General features: G+C 43.1%; 1 protein-coding gene across 1 annotated transcript; it reads left to right on the top strand.

Annotated features, from left to right (window-relative positions):
- On the top strand, positions 1-21,241 carry LOC115137588 (galactose-3-O-sulfotransferase 2-like). The gene is made up of 4 exons (XM_029673906.2): positions 1-203; positions 9,241-9,351; positions 11,377-12,181; positions 12,541-21,241. The coding sequence occupies exons 1-4, from the start codon at positions 130-132 to the stop codon at positions 13,567-13,569; spliced, it is 2,019 nt and encodes a 672-aa protein (XP_029529766.1). The 5' UTR covers positions 1-129; the 3' UTR covers positions 13,570-21,241.
- Positions 21,242-22,876: the final 1,635 nt, after the last annotated feature.

Below are 22,876 nucleotides of genomic sequence, written 5' to 3'. Positions count from 1 at the left end.
TACTCTAAAAGGGGACTAGGGAGTCTGTGGCTTGGGAACGGGGAGTCTTGGGAGAGTGACTTGGGTTGGTCGGAGTTGCATGCAGGACCGGGGTTCCTGAGCACCCCCCTCCTGGGACAGACACGCGAGATGCCACCCTCGCCAAGGAAATCTATCAAGGAGCGCGAGCTGTTCTCCCTGACCTCATCTCTACCATGTTGCTCGTAAGTGAATTAATTGTGACTTCTGGTCTTTTGTATTGTGTTACATTCCTTTAGCGATAGTTCATTTGAAAGCCGTTGGTCGGTGATGCTATTGCCCACAATAGTCCCTAATATGCGAAAGCGCGGACTACAGATACATTACGTTATTCATATGCGCACGCAGAGAACGAAATCTAACAGTGGAGTGCCATACGATGAGATGTTTATTTAGATTTGATTTAGAGTCCTCGTTGCTACAGCCTAGGCCAACTTGCCCATACTTTGTGAAAATAAAAGGCAGACGCTAATTATTTACTGTAATTAAATAGCTATTGCTCCCATTCACACTGACCACACACTAGACTATGGAGAGAAGATAATACAACGGCACTGTTGGCATTTACTCAAATCGGCAGTTATTGTAATGGATTTTGTGAATCTTTTGGTTCAGAATGATTTTTATTACCGTTCCAATAGAAGTAAGATGGCACGTTTCAAAGACGATGAGATTTAATTGCAACAACAAGCAATGTAGAATAGATCCACAAAACTCGTAAATTATTTAACTCTAACATTTAGATGCCGTAGGCGTAGATTGGCGTGTTTGGGAGGCCCTACTGAAATAATAAATAGCTCTTCTCAGTTAAACTGAAGGGAATCCTCGTTTTCTTAAAATATACATTTAAAGCCTAAACTGCACTGACAGCACTTTAAAACAGTTCAATCAAATCGAACATAAATTATGGCGAACAGGTCATGAACAGGTACAAATCTAAATGTCAGGCTAGATCTGATGTGTAATAAAGTGACCCAAAGTTCAATTTCTAATTGTCCAATAGTCAAACCCCTAATAGTGTTCAAGAACATGGATGAAAAACAGTCCTGAAATTCAGTTTAAAGGTCATTGGCTTGTCATTTGGAACCGATAAGAACAAGATGGAAAACGTGTAGGATGTCAGTGCCTAGTACAGCCTAATACAGCAGATATCAGCACCACCTTACTCCACACAAGGACACAGAATCAAACACTATACGTTTTCCTTTTACTGTTACAGATAATAGCTATATTACTATGAACAGACTGCATAATCTTACTGTTTACACAAGTAGCTACTACTGTATAATCTAATACAAATATTTTACACCTACGAAAAGACCTAGAAGTCATTCTGTAGGGTTGTGTGTCATGATAAGGGATCAACGTCCAGGGAGATTACCACAACTCCCTGTTTAACTGGTCAAGTCCGGATCAGCCAGGTAGGAGTTGGGAAATGTTATTAAAGACATAAATGTGACCTGGGAAAGCATGCAAGCCTGCAATCCATCATATATAGTAGGACTGGGTTCAGGGCCTTTCCATCCCTTGTGACCAAAAGTCCAACCCCAGGTAGAAAGTTAGAGGGAGGGAGAGTGACGGAAAATGCTCAGTGTATGTAGGCTATGTTTGTGTGAATATATGCGTCTGTGCATGCATGATCCTGTCTGAGTGTGTGTGTAGCGCCCAAAGTAGTATATGAGAGAATCTGATGTACTTTAAATGCCTGTGGGAATGTACGTGTGTGTGTGTGTGCGGGCACGTGTGTGTGTGTGGGCGTGTGCATGTGTGTGTGTACTGTGTATATGTGTCGGCTGGCATACAGGAGTGTAGCTCTGCAGCAGGCAGGGAATGGCAGGCCATTCTCCAGATGTCTCCATAGCCTGGGAAAACCTGAAGCGTTTTGTTAAAAAGCCCTTTTATTCATTCCTCATGTCCATGGCCTCCTGGTGTTTGTCTATCTCTCTGTCGGCTGAATTTAATACCTTGGCAATATGACTGTTATTCCTGCTCATATCACAATAGAAGTATTGTCATTGTGTGTGTGTATGTGTGTGTGTGTGTGTGTGTGTGTGTGTGTGTGTGTGTGTGTGTGTGTGTGCGCGCACGTGTGCGTGTGTAAGTATAAATTCTACAAATGGGAGAAATTGGATATAGTGCTGATCACACTATAGTCTAATCCTTAGTTTGCATGCAGTGAGTTTGCATACATGTGCTTATCATGAATGAGGTTTCCTTCTCTAAGCTGTGTTTGTATTGGGTCTGTGCTGAACTGTAGCGCCGTAGTTTGATTATTATCGACTGTGCTACCCTGTAGGGGTCCTCAGTGAGACATGGATGTCGGTAGTCTTCAGTGACTTACATGTATGTGACTTATGTAGAAATGTCATTCAGCTATTGGTCTCACGACTATTAAATCAACTGTTCTCTCTCTTCCTCTCCCTCTCTCTTCATGTGGAAGCGATTTCGGGGGTGCCACGGTCCTCCAGTTAGACTCAAACTAACCCCAGTCCCTCTCCATTTTCTGTTTGACCGGCAATTGTTTGCAGTGCAGGACTGAGGAAGGTTTTTTGGAAAGTCTGTGTTTTTATTTAGTGTAGTGGAACTGGATGTGACCACAGGGCATGACAAAACCAGTTAGCTGTTCTTATTCCACTCATTGGTTAAGTAAATCTAAATTAGTTGGCTCTGGATCTTTCTTTAGAGGTAACCTTTGATTTGTTCTCCTCAGAAGCATTTAAGCCTTTAACTGCCACATCCAAATGAGCTGCTAGTGTGTGTGTGTGTGTGTGTGTGTGTGTGTGTGTGTGTGTGTGTGTGTGTGTGTGTGTGTGTATCGGAGTGTGGTTTGTGTGCAGAGAATGTGTGTGTTAGGGGTTGTGAGTGGAGTCAGGCAGAGTATTTGTATCCAAGAAAGACAGAGAGCGAGAGAGAGAGACACAGACAGACAGAGTGAGAGAGAAAGAGAGAGAGAGAGACAGAGAATGAGAAAGAGATTAAGCGAGAGATGGAGGGAGATGCGGATAGAGTGTGGTTGTCATTACTATTCTAAGTATCTGGTAAAATGTAAAATTCATTAGGCTATATCCAAACCTGATATCTTATTTCACCTGAAGGCAGGCAGGAGGCAGAGACAGAAATGTCTTCAGGGTAAAAGGTCACCACAATGTTTGTTTTTTTTACTTATGTACAGCAACTTAACCGGTTGTAATTACCATGACTTTGGACAGACTTCAATTGCAAATACTCTCTCTCCTACTGTGGTATCCTTTCCTGTGTCCTATACCCTAAGTCTTGCCTACTTCCTGGTTCAAGTCACATGCTGTTTTTTTAATGAGCTTCAAGCTTATATCGTCGAATTCATGAAAATGGGGTCATTTAAGATAAAGGTAAAATTATATTTGTGGATTAATTTACTTTTACCTATCCAGTGCCTTCAGAAAGTATTCATACCCCTTGACTTATTCCATATTTTCTTGTGTTACAGCCTGAATTCAAAACGGATTAAATTGTTTGTTTTTTCTCACCCATCTACACACAACACTCCATAATGACGAAGTAAAAACATGTTTGTCGAAATGTTTGCCATTTTATTGAAAATTATATACAAAAATACTGTCTCTCATTTACACAAGTATTCACACTCCCTAGTCAATACTTTGTAGAAGCATCTTTGGCAGCAATTACAGCTGTGAGTCTTTCTGGGTAGGTCTCTAAGAGCTTTCTACACCTGGATTGTGCAATGTTTGCCCATTATTCTTCTGAAAAATCTTCAAGCTCTGTCAAATTGGTTGTTGATCTTTTTGGTAAGCAACTCCCGTGTAGATTTGGCCATGTGATTTAGGTTATTGTTCTGCTGAAAGTTGCATTAATCTCCCAGTGTCAGGTGGAAAGCAGACTGAATCAGGTTTTGCTCTAGGATTTTGCCATTCCGTAAATTTTGTACCTGAAAAATGATTACAAGCATACCCATAACATGATGCAGCCACCACTATGCTTGAAAATATGGAGAGTGCTACTCAGTAATGTGTAGCATTGGATTTGCCCCAAACATAACACTTTGTATTCAGGACAAAAAATGTATTTCATTATTACTTTAGTGCCTTGTTGCAAACAAGATGCTTGTTTTGGAATATTTGTATTCTGTACAGGCTTCCTTCTTTTCACTCATTCATTTACATTAGTTTTGTGGAGTAACTACAATGTTGATGATCCATTCTCAGTTCTCTCTTATCACAGCCATTCAAGTCTGTAACTGTTTCAACGTCACCATTGGCCTCATGGTGATATGTCTGAGCGGTTTCCTTTCTCTCCGGCAACTGGGTGTATTGATACACCATCCAAAGTTGTAATTAACAACTTCACCATGCTCAAAGGGATATCAAATGTCTGCTTTTTTATTTCAACCCATCTACCAATAGGTTCCCTTCTTTTCAAGGCATTGGAAAACTTCCCTGGTCTTGGGGGTTGAATCTGTGTTTAAATTCACTGCTCGACTTAGGGACCTTAAAGCTAATATTATGTGTGGGCTCTCGAGTGGCGCAGCGGTCTAAGGCACTGCATCTCAGTGCTAGAGGCACCAAGTCACACTGACTTGCCTAGTTAAATGAAAAAGTTAACAGAGATTAGATTCATTATTTTTGGTAGTCATTAAACACTGTTATTGCACACAGAGTGAGTCCATCCAACTTATGTGACTTAATTAAGCAACATTTTACCCCTGAACTTTAGGCTTGCCATAACGAAGTGGTTGGATACTCGAGATTAATTTGTAAACATTTCTAAAAACATCATTCCTCATTGACATTATGGGGTATTGTTTGTATGGGGCATTGTGTTTAATCCATTTTAAATTCAGGCTGTAACACAACAAAATGTGGAAAAGTCAAGGGGTGTGAACACTATCTGTAGGCACTGTATGTAGATCAGTGATGTATCTAGAATAACAGTCCCTCTCACTCTCTATTTCTCTTTCTCTCACTCCTGACAAATATCAGTTCAAACAGCCAACTCTTTCATAGTGTTTCACTCCATTATTCATTCATGTTAAAGGAACGTCATCCCTATTCCGTTTGTGTCGCAGTGGAGTTATCCATACACATGGGAAAGTACAGTAAAAAAAACTGATCAAACTCAAACCAGAACCCACACAAACCATGTTGCTAGCACACAACCACAGGGACATATTTAGTCAGTGCCACAATGCATAAGCAAGTTGCAACAGAGTTCAATGAAAAACCACTACAACCAGGGAGGATGGTATATAATGGTATATTAAGGGCACATGTTGTGTCATTTCCCTAGCAACTACATTGCCCGGTATTTTCATGTTTGTCTCCCTTGCCTTTACTCCATTTGTGACACGGGTCAATAAGAGTTTGCCCATTAGCTGCTTCCAGGGGGGCAACTGAACTAGAGGATCAAGGGTAATGTGTAGTGTTGTTTAGTCATGGTGGTGGCATGCCTGTTTGAGTCAATCAACTAGCTCCACAGTGACATCATCATCCCATGTCTTGATGATGACCCATCAGTGATGGATGTATAAGGAAATAAGCAAACAGGAAACCACTCACTCAGAGGCGGCGCTCCTAGTGGCCAGAGACTTTAAAGCAGGGAAACTTAAATCAGTTCTACCAAATCTCTATCAACATGTTAAATGTGCAACCAGAGGGATAAAAATTCTAAATCACCTATACTCCATACACAGAGACGTGTACAAAGCTCTCCCTCGCCCTCCATTTGGTAAATCCGACCACAACTCTATCCACCCGATTCCTGCTTACAAGCAAAAAACTAAAGCAGGAACCACCAGTGACCTGGTCTATAAAATAATGGTCAGATGAAGCAGATGCTAAACTACAGGACTGTTTTTCTATCACAGACTGTAACATGTTCCAGGATTCTTCCGATCACATTGAGTAGTACACCACATCAGTCACTGGCTTTATCAATAAGTGCATTCAGGACGTCGTCCCCACAGTGACTGTACGTACATACCCCAACCAGAAGCCATAGGCAACATTCGCACTGAGCTAAAGGGTAGATCTGCCACTTTCAAGGTGCGGGACTCTAACCCGGAAGCTTACAAGAAATCCCGCTATGCCCTGCGACAAACCATCAAACAGGCAAAGCTTCAATACAGGGCTAAGATTGAATCATACAACACCGGCTCTGACGCTTGTCGGATGTGGCAGGGCTTGCAAACTATTACAGACTACAAAGGGAAGCACAGACGCGAGCTGCCCAGTGACACGAGGCTACCAGATGAGCAAAATCACTTCTATGCTCGCTTCGAGGCAAGCAACACTGAGGCATGCATGAGAGCATCAGCTGTTCCGGACGACTGTGTGATCACGCTCTCCGTAGCCGACGTGAGTAAGACCTTTACACAGGTCAACATACACAAGGCTGCGGGGCCAGACGGATTACCAGGACGTGTGCTCTCGGCATGTGCTCACCAACTGGCAGGTGTCTTCACTGACATTTTCAACATGTCCCTGATTGGGTCTGTAATACCAACATGCTTCAAGCAGACCACCATAGTCCATGTGCCCAAGAACACAAAGGCAACCTGCCTAAATGACTACAGACCTGTAGCACTCACGTCCGTAGCCATGAAGTGCTTTGAAAGGCTGGTCATGGCTCACATCAACACCATTATCCCAGAAACCCTAGACCCACTCCAATTTGTATACCGTCCAAACAGATCCACAGAGGATGCAATCTGTATTGCACTCCACACTACCCTTTCCCACCTGGACAAAAGGAACACCTATGTGAGAATGCTGTTCATTGACTACAGCTCAGCGTTCAACACCATAGTACCCTCAAAGCTCATCACCAAACTAAGGATCCTGGGACTAAACGCCTCCCTCTGCAACTGGATCCTAGACTTCCATCACAGGCCGCCCCCAGGTGGTGAGGGTTGGTAGCAACACATCTGCCACGCTGATCCTCAACACTGGAGCTCCCCAGGGGTGCGTGCTCAGTCCCCTCCTGTACTCCTTTTTCACCCATGACTGCATGGCCAACACCATCATTAAGTTTGCTGACGACACATCAGTGGTAGGCCTGATCACGACAACGACAAGACAGCCTATAGGGAGGAGGTCAGAGACCTGGCCGGGTGGTGCCAGAATAACAACCTCTCCCTCAACGTAACCAAGACTAAGGAGATGATTGTGGACTACAGGAAAAGGAGCACCGAGCACGTCCCTATTCTCATCGACGGGGCCATGGTGGAGCAGGTTGAGAGCTTCAAATTCCTTGGTGTCCACATCAACAACAAACTAGATTGGTCCAAACACACCAAGACAGTCGTGAAGAGGGCACGACAAAGCCTATTCCCCCTCAGGAAACTAAAAAGATTTGACATGGGTCCTGAGATCCTCAAAAGGTTGAACAGCTGCAACATCGAGAGCATCCTGACAGGTTGCATCACTGCCTGGTACGGCAATTGCCCAAGTCTAGGACAAAAAGGCTTCTCAACAGTTTTTACCCCCAAGCCATAAGACTCCTGAACAGGTAACCAAATGGTTACACAGAGTATTTGCATTGTGTGCCTCCACCAACCCCTCTTTTACGCTGCTGATACTCTCTGTTTATCATATATGCATAGTCACTTTAAATATATATTCATGTACATACTACCTAAATGGCCCGACCAACTAGTGCTCCCGCACATTGGCTAACCGGGCTATCTGCATTGTGTCTAGCCACCCGCCAACCCCTCTTTTTACGCTTCTGCTACTCTCTGTTCATCATATAGGCATAGTCACTTTAACCATACCTACATGTACATACTACCTCAATCAGCCTGACTAGCAGGTGTCTGTATATAGCCTTGCTACTCTTTTTTCAAATGTATTTTTACTGTTGTTTTATTTCTTTACTTACCTACACACACACACACACACACACACACACACACACACACACACACACACACACACACACACACACACACACACACACACACACACACACACACACACACACACACACACACACACACACACACACACACACACACACATACACACACACACATACCTTTTTTCTTCTTTTTTCACACCGTTGGTTAGAGCCTGTAAGTAAGCATTTCACCGTAAGGTCTACTACACCTGTTGTATTCACGTGACAAATAAACCTTGATTTGATTTGATCTGGCTCTGTGTGTGTCATGCTTTAACCCCCTGGTGGCCAGACTAATGTACTACACTGACAAACAGCTGGGGGGCAGCTGAAGAACAGGATAGTGGTGCCATGCACTTATGGATTGTGCTCAGGGACACATATGTACACACTCACATGCACAGGCAGACACACACACACACCACACGCAGCATGCACGATCACACACACACAGACGCACCACACACACAACATGCACAAACATACACAGCATGTGAGCAGGTGGATGTGTGAGAGAGGAGTGGGAGTGGGAGATATAATGAAGGAGGAAAGTAGAAAGGGGAAGAGATGGAGGAAGGGGGAGGGAGGGAGGTAGAACTGTTTGGAAATCATTCAGGCAGAAGCAGATGTTCCAGATGTCTCTGGATGTAGCTGTAACAGAAGCAGAAACACACACACAGAATGGGCAGAGTGGTCCAGAGGGTGTATTGAGGATTGTTGTTTTTCTTCTTCTAATTTAGCCAACGCCAGTTCAATGGGCCGAATCAAACAGGGCAGCTAATTGCTCTGATTAGAACATGAAGCCCACAAACAGATGGGAAAGGTCAATGCACCACTACGCCACAGGCATTCCAATCCAACAGTCATAGTGACATTTCCTCTACGGTTGGAAGAGTTTCTGTGAATCACTGTTCCACTCATTGAGATGCTGTTGGATTATCTTGTAAATCATTGAGATTATCTCTTCCCTCTCGCACACACCATGTGTATACAAACACATGCGCAGCAGTCATCCTAATTATAGCCACCAAGCCTCAAGAAAAAACATCCAACAGTACAGAGATCATTTCTGTGGTCTAGCATAGATCAGTACTCATTTTAATCCAAAAGTGTCAATCATGGTTATGATTTGAAAATGAAGTTACAGTTTTGGAATGAGATTATATCAGCAGGTTGGGATAAAATAATATAGTTAAAGACACAAGATATTCTTGAGATTCTTTAAATGAGTTTATAGTCATAGAATCAGTCCCGTTGTCTGTAGTATTTCTGTACCTGATGCTGCTGCAGACTCATGTGGTTCCTGTGGTTGGTCTCCCCCCCTTGCAGGTGGCTGAAGGTAGTTCTGTGCAGCCACATGCGTAATCTATGGATGGTGCTCATGGCCCTCACTGTGCTCTGTGTGGCCATCCAGATCCTAGGAGTCGTCTGGCAATCCAGGTGAGTCTGGTGCTATTGTACATACACATGTAGGATCTTTATTTGATCAACCTGTTGCAGGAGAACTTTCCTACAAAGCAGGAAATGTAAAACTTTTAGTCTATTTTAGGTTATAAAAGGTTTTTAAAGATTTGTCATTTCCATTTAGACATTTTAGGCTTGATTTTAAATGATGAAAAATGTAACATCCACTACAAAAATGTCCATTAATTATAATCCACTGTTGTTACAGGATCATTTTCCTGCTGTAGCAAACTGGCTCAAATTAAGATCCTACGTCTGTAGGTATTAGGTCAGATCTTCATACTACCTGGATTGGTATTACTGGCAGTGAAACCAGAGAGGAATGGGTGAAACGAGAGGATTTTTCTATGAGAGAATGTCAAATTGAGAGGCTTGTTTGATCGAATATACATTCGGAAAGTATTCAGACCGCTTTACTTTTTCAAAATGTTGTTACGTTACAGCCTTATTCTAAAATTGATTAAATTGTTATTTTTCCCCTCATCAATCTATATACAACACCCCGTAATGACAAAGCAAACATTTTTAAAATATAAAAGGTTTTCAGGTCTCTCTAGAAATGTTAGATCGGGTTCAAGTCCGGGCTCTGGACATTCGGAGACTTGTCCTCGAAGCCTCTCCTCCGTTTTCTTGGCTGTGTGCTTAGGGTCGTTGTCCTGTTGGAAGGTGGACCTTTGCCCCAGTCTGACGTCATGAGCGCTCTTTTCATCAAGGATCTCTCTGAACTTTGCTCCATTCATTTTTCACTCAAACCTGATTAGTCTCCCAGTCCCTGCCGCTGAAAAGCTGTAGGGATGGTGCCAGGTTTCCTCCAGACATGACGCTTGGCATTCAGGCCAAAGACTTCAATCTTGGTTTCATCAGACCAGAGAATCTTGTTTGTCATGGTCTGAGAGTCCTTTTGGTGGCTTTTGGCAAACTCCAAGAGGGCTGTCATGTGCCTTTTACTGGGAAGTGGCTTCCGTCTGTCCACTCTACCATAAAGACCTGATTGGTGGAGTGCTGCAGAGATGGTTGTCCTTCTGGAAGATTCTCCCACATCCACAGAGGAACTCTGGAGCTCTGTCAGAGAGACCATTGGGTTCTTGGTCACCTCCCTGATCAAGGCCCTTCTCCCCCGATTGTTCAGTTTGGCCAGACGGCCACCTCTAGGAAGAGTCTTGGTGGTTCCAAACTTCATTCATTTAAGAATGATGCCACTGTGTCTTGGGGACCTTCAATGATGCAGAAATGTTTCAGTAACCTTCCCCAGATATGTGCACAATCCTGTCTCTATGGACAATTCCTTTGACCTCATGACTTGGTTTTTGCTCTGACGTGCACTGTCAACTGTGGAACCTTATATAGATAGCTGTGTGCATTTCAACATCATGTCCAATCAATTGAATTTACCACAGGTGGAAGTTGTAGAAACATCTAAAGTTGTAGAAACATCTATGGGATTGTAAATGGAAACAGGGTGGCCCTGATGTCAATTTCAAATCTTATAGCAAAGGGTCTGAATACTTACTGTTTTTTAATTTCAAAACAACTGTTTTCACTTTGTCATTATGGGGTATTGTAGTTTAACATGTAAAACATGTAATTTAATCCAGTTTAGAATAAGGCTGTAACGTAACAAAAATGTGGATAAAGTAAAGGGGTCTGAATACTTTCTGAATGCACTGTAAGTTTCGCAACCTTTAGCCTGTTACAAATGTACTGATATAAGTGGATGCACTTGGAATTCTGACAACTTTGAGAAAAACGACTGCTGTTCACACGCGTATCTGCCCTTTCATTGGCTAGAATAGTCCCACCTGATCGCGCCTGCCTTCAATCATTGAGGACATGTATTTTGATTGTTAGAGTGGTCACTCTCCTAACTTGTCAATATAATAGATCATGTTTGGTGAAACTAACAAGCTTTTACATTCCACTTCACTGTTCTGGATAATTGTTTTGTTTTGAAACAGGCTGACAGTGATTGGCTAACTGTAGTCTAACATTGTTTGGTTTCAGGAATGATAAGATGTTAAGCGAGAAGCTCCTGAATGTGCAGTTCACCATCAAGATCCAGAGAACGCTCCCGACGGAGCAGAGGGACTGGGTACGCTTGCGCTCTTCACATGCCCCTGTTGTAGAAGAGGAAATGAGGTCACAGGAGGAAGGAGCTCTTAAACAACGGGCCAAAGGGAAGCAGAAGGTAGCAGAACATCAACATGGCAGAGATGAGCTAGGAGTGGAGAGGCGTGTCCAGGAGCATCACCAACATCTAAAGCTCTCATACACTGTCAATAAGGTCAAAGACTCTAGGAAAGAGGCCAGGGGTAAAGTTTCAGCAGTAAAGGCAGCCCTGCCCAAAGGCACAATGGGTGATGATGAGTTGCATTTGGGGGTTCCTGGGTCTGTAGTTCTCCAGATGGGCCACCCATCTATCAAAGTGGTATCCACCTTACCTTACAAACCTCCCGAACTCCTCTCAACCAATCAGCTGAAGAGTAGAAAGAGCCCTGCCCCTTTAGGCACCAACTCTGTAGTTGCCGGGGTGATAAACGAGGTGAAATCTGAGGTAGCCAGCGCCACCTGTTGGCCGAAGAACCACATCGTCTTTCTCAAGACGCACAAAACGGCCAGCAGCACCATCCTGAACATCTTATATCGCTATGGCGACAGCCGCAATCTGACCTTCGCCCTTCCACTGAACAAGCACAGCCAGCTGTTCTATCCCTTCTTCTTCGCCTCACACTTTGTAGAGGGAGTGAGGAGCCGCAGTGTCAAAGAGTTCAACATCATGTGCAACCACATGAGGTTCAGACCACCAGAGGTGAGTTCTATCATCATAGCACAGGAGGTTGGTGGCACTTTAATTGGGGAGGACGGGCTTGTGGTAATGTCTGGAGCGGAATCAGTGGAATGCTATCAGATACATCGAACACATTGTTTCCATCACACTCATGGTTTCCATGTGTTTGATGCCATTCCATTTTCTCTGTTCCGGCCATTATTATGAGCCGTCCTCCCCTAAGCAGCCTCCACTGCATCATAGGTAATATTGAGGTTCAGACTAACACAAGATTAATTTTACTAGATTTTTTAGCCAATAATTGTTAAATTATTATACACCACCAAGGCATCCCACTAACACATTTTGTTCTTGTTTTGGTCTTTTCCGTTGTGTCTCAGGTGAGGAAAGTGATGCCCCAGGACACGTTCTACTTCTCCATCCTGAAGAACCCCGTTGCCATGATGGAGTCCATTTTCATCTACTACAAGAGCATCCCCGCCTTCCACAAGGCCCGCAGCCTGGACGACTTCCTTGACAATGGTTGGCGTAGTTACAACACCTCCCTGCCCAACAACCATTATGCCCGTAACATCCTGACCTTTGACTTTGGCTTCGACAACAACGTCGCAACAGAGACACCCGGAGACCTGGAGACGCGGGGCGCCAAAGCCATTGGCGCCATTGAGCAGGACTTCCACCTCATCCTCATCTCAGAGTACTTTGACGAGTCCATGATCCTGCTCAAGCGCGCCCTCTGCTGGTCTCTGGACGATGTCGTCTCCTTTAAGTTGAACAGCCGAAGCGAGCGCACACGGCACATGCTCTCCCCGCACACCGCCGACAAGATCAGAGCCTGGAATGCCCTTGACTGGCAGCTCTACCTGCACTTTAACATCACCTTTTGGCGACGCGTGGACGCTACTGTGGGGCGTGAGGAGATGAGGCGGGAGGTGACTCGGCTGCAGGAGCGACGTGCCGAACTAGCCAAAACCTGCCTGAAAGATGGTGGTGCAGTGGACCCGTCGCAGGTGAAGGATGCCGGGCTGAAGCCCTTCCAGTACGGGGCGGCCATCATCCAGGGCTACAACCTGAACCCTGGGCTGGTCGGGCCCACCAAAACACACTGTCAGAACCTGATCACTCCAGAGCTGCAGTACACAGACACTCTCTACACCAAGCAGTTCCCTGAGCTTGCCGCCAGGCAGAGACAGGCTGCCAAACTGGTCGCCTCACAGCGTCAGCCTAGTTCAGTTAAGGTCAACCCGAACAAAGCAGCCATGACAGGGCCGGTGAGGGTGAGAGAGGCCAGACACAGTAGGACAGCCAGGAGTGGACATAGAAACCCTCATGCTCAGAAACAAAATGACCTCCCCTCAAGTGCCCTGTCTAAAATCACTGCAGCTAGAAGTGACAGAAACATGCCTTAAGGGGGGGCTCTTTCAACACAGACTGGGGACTAGTGGGAAGATCCACAGGAGCTCATTGCTGCTGCGTACTGGGGTCTTTTTAAGCTGAACAGCCAATGGCTATGTTTTGTCTATACAGTGAGGACCTTTCGCTGCACATTATGTTCACTCTGGCTGGCTGCAGTGCACAGGGCCAGTTGGCTGACTTTGGCGGCACTAGGATAAGCTCTAGTGTTTCTGCCAAACGATTCTGGACCTGTGTGGATGGAGGGGATGGAGTTGGGGGACGAGAGAAGGAAGAGTAGGAAAGAGAAGGAGAGTGCACCTGTGGTGACTGTCCTGCCTTGACTGGTTGGACTGGAAGTAGCCTTTTGTGGCACACATCTCCTACACATCTCCTAAACCCTATCATCTAATATTTCCCCTTGATCTTGTTACACCCTGAGGTTTACAATTTGAACCCTTGGGGTGTACAGTCGTAGTCAAAAGTTTTGAGAATGACACAAATATTAATTTTCACAAAGTCTGCTGCCTCAGTTTGTATGATGGCAATTTGCATATACTCCAGAATATTATGAATAGTGATCAGATTAATTGCAATTAATTGCAAAGTCTCTCTTAGCCATGCAAATGAACTGAATCCCAAAATTGAATTCCCCCAAAAACATGTCCACTGCATTTCAGCCCTGCCACAAAAGGACCAACTGACATCATGTCAGTAATTCTCTCGTTAGTGAGTGTTGATGAGGACAAGGCTGGAGATCACTCTATCATGCTGATTGAGTTCGAATAACAGACTGGAAGCTTCAAAAGGAGGGTGGTGCTTGGAATTATTGTTCTTCCTCTGTCAATCATGGTTACCTGCAAGGAAACACGTGCCATCATCATTGCTTTGCACACAAAGGGCTTCACAAAGGGCTTTTGCCAGTACGATTGCACCTAAATCAACCATTTATTGGATCATCAAGAATTTCAAGGAGAGCGGTTCAAATGTTGTGAAGAAGGCTTCAGGGTGCCCAAGAAAGTCCAGCAAGTGCCAGGACCATCTCCTAAAGTTGATTCAGCTGCGGGATCGATGCACCACCAGTACAGAGCTTGCTCAGGAATGGCAGCAGGCAGGTGTGAGTGCATCTGCACGCACAGTGAGGCGAAGACTTTTGGAGGATGGCCTGGTGTCAAGAAGGGCAGCAGATAAGACACTTCTCTCCAGGAAAAACATAATAGACAGACTTATATTCTGCAAAATGTACAGGGATTGGACTGCTGAGGACTGGGGTAATGTCGTTGTCTCTGATGAATCCCCTTTCCGATTGTTTGGGGCATCCGGAAAAAAGCTTGTCCGGAGAAGACAAGGTGAGCGCTACCATCAGTCCTGTGTCATGCCAACAGTAAAGCATCCTGAGACCATTCATTTGTGGGGTTGCTTCTCAGACAAGGGAGTGGGCTCACTCACAATTTTGCCTAAGAACACAGCCATGAATAAAGAATGGTACCAACACATCCTTCGAGAGCAACTTTTCCCAACCATCCAGGAACAGTTTGGTGACGAACAATGCCTTTTCCAGCATGATGGAGCACCTTGCCATAAGGCAAAACTAAGTGGCTCGGGGAACAAAACATCGATATTTTGGGTCCATGGCCAGGAAACTCCCCAAACCTTAATTTTTAATTTTTAAATTTTTAATTTCACCTTTATTTAACCAGGTAGGCTAGTTGAGAACAAGTTCTCATTTGCAACTGCGACCTGGCCAAGATAAAGCATAGCAGTGTGAACAGACAACACAGAGTTACACATGGAGTAAACAATTAACAAGTCAATAACACAGTAGAAAAAAAGGGGAGTCTATATACAATGTGTGCAAAAGGCATGAGGAGGTAGGCGAATAATTACAATATTGCAGATTAACACTGGAGTGATAAATGATCAGATGATCATGTACAGGTAGAGATATTGGTGTGCAAAAGAGCAGAAAAGTAAATAAATAAAAACTGTGGGGATGAGGTAGGTGAAAATGGGTGGGCTGTTTACCAATAGATTATGTACAGCTGCAGCGATCGGTTAGCTGCTCAGATAGCAGATGTTTGAAGTTGGTGAGGGAGATAAAAGTCTCCAACTTCAGCGATTTTTGCAATTCGTTCCAGTCACAGGCAGCAGAGTACTGGAACGAAAGGCGGCCGAATGAGGTGTTGGCTTTAGGGATGATCAGTGAGATACACCTGCTGGAGCGCGTGCTACGGATGGGTGTTGCCATCGTGACCAGTGAACTGAGATAAGGCGGAGCTTTACCTAGCATGGCCTTGTAGATGACCTGGAGCCAGTGGGTCTGGCGACGAATATGTAGCGAGGGCCAACCGACTAGAGCATACAAGTCGCAGTGGTGGGTAGTATAAGGTGCTTTAGTGACAAAACGGATGGCACTGTGATAAACTGCATCCAGGAGAGTTTGCAGTCTAGCCAGACACCTAGGTACTTATAGGTGTCCACATATTCAAGGTCGGAACCATCCAGTGTGGTGATGCTAGTCGGGCATGCGGGTGCAGGCAGCGATCGGTTGAAAAGCATGCATTTGGTTTTACTAGCGTTTAAGAGCAGTTGGAGGCCACGGAAGGAGTGTTGTATGGCATTGAAGCTCGTTTGGATCAGGGAATCGCCCGCAGCAAGAGCAACATCATTGATATATACAGAGAAAAGAGTCGGCCCGAGAATTGAACCCTGTGGCACCCCCATAGAGACTGCCAGAGGACCGGACAGCATGCCCTCCGATTTGACACACTGAACTAATCCCATTGGGAACTTGTGGTCAATCCTCAAGAGGACAAACAAAAATCCACAAATTCTGACAAACTCCAAGCATTGATTATGCAAGAATGGGCTGCCATCAGTCAGGATGCGGCCCAGTTAATTGACAGCATGCCAGGGCGGATTGCAGAGGCCTTGAAAAAGAAAGGTCAACACTGCAAATATTGACTCATTGCATCAACTTCATGTAATTGTCAGTAAAAGCCTTTGACACTTATGAAATGCTTGTAATTATACTTCAGTATTCCATAGTAACATCTGACAAAAATATCTAGACACTGAAGCAGCAAACTTTGTGGAAATTAATATTTGTGTCATTCCCAAAACTTTTGGCCATGACTGTACTAAGGTTTGAATGGGACATACTTGATACCATTGATTAAATTGATTGGGGTTGGGTAAGACCTGCAGTACAGTCTGTCTGCTAACACCAAAAGACTAGCAAATACCTCCACTTTACCATGGGGTCTCTCATTTAGACAGGACATATCTCAGGTCTCATTTCTCTGAGTTGATCTAATCTTTACTCAGAGATAAGGTGGCTCAATCTGATACCACCTAAAGAGAGCAAGGGCTTGTAACATTCTGTAATAATAGATTTGTACATAAACTCAAATGCAGACAGCAGAACATTCCTAGAATTGTATCATCCTTTTAGGTTAGTAACTAAGAGAGATTGAGTTACTGAAGTTATTCAGTAACTGAAAGACATTCAGTAGGCCACTATGGGAAAAAATTCAGTTACCAAGACATAACAATGGAGCTCTCGATTCTCACCGAGATGGGAATCACATTAAAATATTGTATTTCTTAGAAGATCAAATGATTAGTCTCTTTAAATTAAAGTGTGCTTTTACAGTTTTTTACAATCACTTTGGCACTAATTTCGGAACCTTGATGTCATTTTTCAAAACTCTAGACACAAAACTCACAACCAATGGTCAAAATGCTAATTTTTCAAAACTCTTCAAAACACTTTTTACAATTGCTTGGATACAGTACACATAAAGCTAACAGAATTTGTTCATTGAACTAAAATCACCTGTTCAATATGACATAACTTAACATCAAAGTATTACCATTTCAAAATGCAATTCACACATTACATCTGAAATGACTGTCTATTCATTTCATTACAATGATCTAACTATCAATTGATACAACTGCTCAAAATGATAAGTAACTGTTGCATTACTCTAAATGCATAGTTTTATGGAAACTGACGAACAATATTCCATGTTTAGATCATGAAAGTTTCAGGATAACGAGATCCATTGACACCAATTACCGTGGAACATGAACCAACTGGACTACATTATCTATGGATGTAATATTTAATCATCATTCTTTATCAGACCACGTTTCTATGGTCCCATGTACCACTTTTCCAGACCATTACTGTACACTCACCGGCCACTTATCTAGTACTGGGTAGGACCCCTTTTGCCTCCACAACAGCCTGAGTTATTCACAGTGTTGTACGGTAAGAGAAGCCCTTCTGCACCTCTGTTTTAAACAGCTGTTATTTGAGCATTTGTGGCCTTTCTGTTAGCTTGAATAAGTCTGGACATTCTCCTCTGACCTCTCTCATTAACAAGGTGTTTTGCCCACAGAACTGCCGCTCACTGAATGTGTTTTGTTTATCGCACCATTCTCTGTAAACTCTAGAGACTGTGGTGCGTAAAAATCCCAGGAAGGCAGTTGTTTCTGAGATGCTGGAACCACCATGTGTGGCATCAACAATCATACCCACGGTCAGTTGCTTAGATTACGCATCTTGCCCGTTCTAATGATTGGTCGAACAACATATAAAGCTCTCTACTCAATATACTCTATATATTGAGTTGCAGGCAGCCACATGATTCACTGTTCGAATGTAACCTTCCTTGATGAGCTAAATCAGGTCTGTAGAGCTGAAGGTATGACCTATGTCATTGTGTGGGATAATGTCAGGTTCCACCATGCTCAAATGGTGCAAGCATGGTTTCAGGCCCATCCACAATTTACCACCCTGTACTTACCCCCATACTCTCCTTTCCTTAACCCGATTGAGGAATTTTTCTCCACATGGAGGTGGAAGGTATATGATAGGCGCCCTCATGAACAAGCCACCCTTCTCCATTCCATGGATGACGCATGCAATGACATCACGGAAGACCAGTGTCAGGCCTGGATTCACCAGAAGATTCTTCCCAAGATGTTTGGCTAATGAAAACATCCATTGTGATGTGGATGAGAACCTGTGGCCAAATCCACAAGGCAGGGTTGATGGAAATATAGAAGTACAGTAATCAATCTTTTGTTTTACAGTAAGCCAGGTGGGGAACACTGCAGTGATGTTTTACAGTAAGCCAGGTGAGGAACACTGCAGTGATCTTTTACAGTAAGCCAGGTGAGGAACACTGCAGTGATGTTTTACAGTAAGCCAGGTGAGGAACACTGCAGTGATGTTTTACAGTAAGCCAGGTGAGGAACACTGTAGTTGACCTTTAACTGTTTTTTCTTTTTTGTAGCGAAATATTTTTGCTTTGATTCAAAGAAACCTATGTTGGGATTTTATTGTATTTCATCAATAAATTTCATATTTTGTTCAGTGTCTGTAGTATTCTCTCTACTAGTCCTTTGTGTATAAGACAGTAGTTTTGGAATTGTTAGTTAGATTACTTGTTGGTTATTACTGCATTGTGGGAACTAGAAGCACAAGCATTTCGCTACACTCGCATTAACATCTGCTAACCATGTGTATGTGACAAATAAAATTTGATTTGATGATTTGATTTGATTTTTACAGTGATGTATTTATGTGTAGTAGCATAATGAAACATGTTTCACATGTTTTGTACTAAAATATGGGGCAGGGTAGCCTAGTGGTTAGAGTGTTGGACTAGTAACCGGAAGGTTGCAAGTTCAAAACCCCGAGCTGACAAGGTACAAATCTGTCGTTCTGCCCCTGAACAGGCAGTTAACCCACTGTTCATAGGCCGTCATAGAAAATAAGAATTTGTTCTTAACTGACTTACCTGGTTAAATAAAGATTTAAAAAAAATAATAATAATATTGAATGATTGTACGAAAAACAAAACAGTGAAACTATCATCGGTATCTTGTGTGTGGATGATCTAAATGAATGTTCCTATGGTATTTCATGATAAATGAGTTATTTGAACCTATGATTCTGTAAGTGCAAGGTTTCTTTAAAGATATGAATGCACAATGCAATGTTTTGAAAATTGGACAGCATGTGCTACAAGTGATGACCGTTATGAGTTTTGTGTCTAGGGTTTTGAAAAATTACCACAAGGTTCTGAAGTTAGTCCCAAAGTGATTGTTAAAAACTGTAAATCATACTGCACTTTAGAGTAAATATATATGGGTTGTAAAGAATTGATCGTAAAATGTAAATGTAGATTTGTATTTAGAGATGATTTTGTGATGTGATTCCTTACAGCCTTATTCTAAAAGTGATTATATAAAAAGCTAAAAAAGGTTTTTAAAATTTTTACAAAATGTATTACAAAATAGAAAACAGAAATACCTTATTTAGATAAGTATTCAGACCCTTTGCTATGAGACTCAAAATTGAGTTCAGGTGCATTCTGTTAACGATCATCCCTGAGATGCTTCTACAACTTGATTGGAGTCCACCTGTGGAAAATTCAATTGATCGGACATGATTTGGAAAGGCACACACCTGTCTATATAAGGTCCGACAATTGACAGTGCAGATCACAGCAAAAACCAAGTGATGAGGTCGAATGGATTGTCCGTAGAGCTCAAAGACAGGATTAAAACGAGGCACAGATCTGGGGAAGCTTACCAATTTTTTTTGCTGCATTGATGGTCCCCAAGAACACAGTGGCCTCCATCTTTCTTAAATGGAAGAAGTTTGGAACCACCAAGACTCTTCCTGGAGCTGGCCGCTGTCCAAACTGAGAAATTGGGGGAGAAGGGCCTTGGTCAGGGAGGTGACCAAGAACCTGATGGTCACTCTGAGAAAGCTCTATAGTTCATCTGTGGAGATTGAAAAACCTTCCAGAAGGACAACCATCTCTGCAGTACTCCACCAATCAGGCCTATATGGTAGAGTGGCCAGACGTAAGCCACTCCTCAGTAAAAGGCACATGACAGCCCGCTTGGAGTTTGCCAAAAGGCACCTAAAGACTCTCAGACCATGAGAAACAAGATTCTCTGGTCTGATGAAACCAAGATTGAAGTCTTCGGCCTGAATGCCAAGCATCACGTCTGGAGGATACCTGGCACCATCCCTATGGTGAAGCATGGTGGTGGCAGCATCATGCTGTGGGGATGTTTTTCAGCGGCAGGGACCGGGAGGCTAGTCAGGATCGAGGCAAAGTTGAACAGAGCAAAGTACAGAGAGATCCTTGATGAAAATCTGCTCCAGAGCACTCAGGACCTCAGACCTGGGCAATGGTTCACCTTCCAACAGGACAACGACAGAGAAGAATGGGAGAAACTCCCCAAATACAGGTGTGTCAAGCTTGTAGCATCATACCCAAGAAGACTCAAGGCTGTAATCACTGCCAAAGGTGCTTCAACAAAGTACACAGTGAAGGGTCTGAAAACTTATGTAAATGTGGTATTTCAGTTTTTTTATATAAAAAATGAGCAACAATTTCTAAAAAACTGTTTTGCTTTGTCATTATGGGATATTGTGAGTAGATTAATCAGGGGAAAAAATGATTTAATCAATTTTAGAATAAGGCTGTAATGTAACAAAATGTGGAAAAAGTCAATGGGTCTGAATACTTTCCGAAGGCACTATGTTTATTTTTCTCATTGTTTTGAGCAGTGATGTTGCCACTGACTCGGGAAGCACAGATTTCAAAATTGAAATGGTCAAATAAAAGGGTGATGTATTATAACTGGTTCTTACTTTCGTGTCTGTTTCCACTTTTGCACGATAAAACAATTTAACCTGAGCAGTATTTTGTTTGGTCTTGGGTAAAAGTTTCTGTACAGTGGGGTTGTACTTTGCAGATCAGACAACAGGTGGCAGCCTTGTCTTCATCTTCCTCTCAGCCTTGCTCGACGACAACTACTAAAATATTATTTTCTTCCCCCCCTCTCTCTCTCCCACCTCTCTTTTTTTCAGAGAGTACTAACGGTACTGTCCCCACTACAACAACAAAATACTTAAATATATCTAACCATATCCTTGAAACATTTAATTGGAGGACTGCTCCTTCTGGGGAATATCAATATGGCGGCAGGTGGCTTCATAGCATCAGCAATCCAGGGTTTATATATATACACCATTATCTCTCTCTTGATCCCTCTGTCTTCAGCTTTTCAGACAATAGTTAGTTTTCTACAGTACATCAACAGCTCCACCTATTGTTCATTATTAGTATGTGCCGAGATCCAATAAGAATTTGTAAAGGTACCGAATAGTTTTCTTCATGATCACAGAGAAGATAATTAGTTTATTTAACAAGGTGACTAACAACATACATGAGCATGCGTCAATCTGTGACTTGTTTACACTAGAACATGAATGATGTGTGAACATGTGTTTGTATCTGTGTGCTGTTGTTTGTAGGGTTGTGTGTGTGTGTGTGTGTGTGTGTGTGTGTGTGTGTGTGTGTGTCAGTGTAAGCATGCATGGCAGCAGGCAGGCCTAATCACCAAACCTTGTGGTACAGGAATGACTTGACAGGACATCTTTAATATTTACTCATCAATCAAATCTGCTCTAAAGGGTAGCGGCTTAAGCAAACAGAAACACACAAAAGCCAACGTCTGGCCTCACATCGATCACACACCCACAGCAGGGTTTGACAAATAGCCTGCTTGGCGTGTGCGGTCACACCTCAATGTGTGCGTGAGAAACTGTTGCCCGGCTATCCAGTCACAAGCCTTGCTATCTTGAGCCAGCCATAAAGTAACCTAGGCCTGCTGGAATACTGTATTGTTCATGACTATGTAGCTATTTAATTGATATGGAATGACAAAATGGACCACATTTACAAAGGTAAGGTTGTCATCAAAATATGGTCTAATCCAGTTTAAGTCATACGTTTACATACACCTTAGCCAAATACATTTAAACTCAGTTTTTCACAGTTCCTGACATTTAATCCTATTAAAAATTCCCTGTCTTAGGTCAGTTGGGATCACCAATTTATTTAAGAATGTGAAATGTCAGAATAATAGTAGAGAGAATGATTTATTTGAGCTTTTATTTCTTTCATCACATTCCCAATGGGTCAGAAGTTTACATACACTCAATTAGTATTTGGTAGCATTGCCTTTAAATTGTTTAACTTGGGTCAATCGTTTCGGGTAGCCTTCGACAAGCTTCCCACAATAAGTTGGGTAATTTTGGCCCATTCCTCCTGACAGAGCTGGTGTAACCGAGTTAGGTTTGTAGGCCTCCTTGCTCGCACACACTTTTTCAGTTCTGCCCACAAATTTTCTATAGGGTTGAGGTCAGGGCTTTGTGGATGGCCACTCCAATACCTGGACTTTGTTGTCCTTAAGCCATTTTGCCACAATGTTGGAAGTCTG

This window comes from Oncorhynchus nerka, linkage group LG11 (genome assembly GCF_034236695.1).
Source record: "Oncorhynchus nerka isolate Pitt River linkage group LG11, Oner_Uvic_2.0, whole genome shotgun sequence".
Taxonomy (NCBI): Eukaryota; Metazoa; Chordata; class Actinopteri; order Salmoniformes; family Salmonidae; genus Oncorhynchus; species Oncorhynchus nerka.
This window is presented reverse-complemented; position numbering and strand designations above follow the sequence as displayed.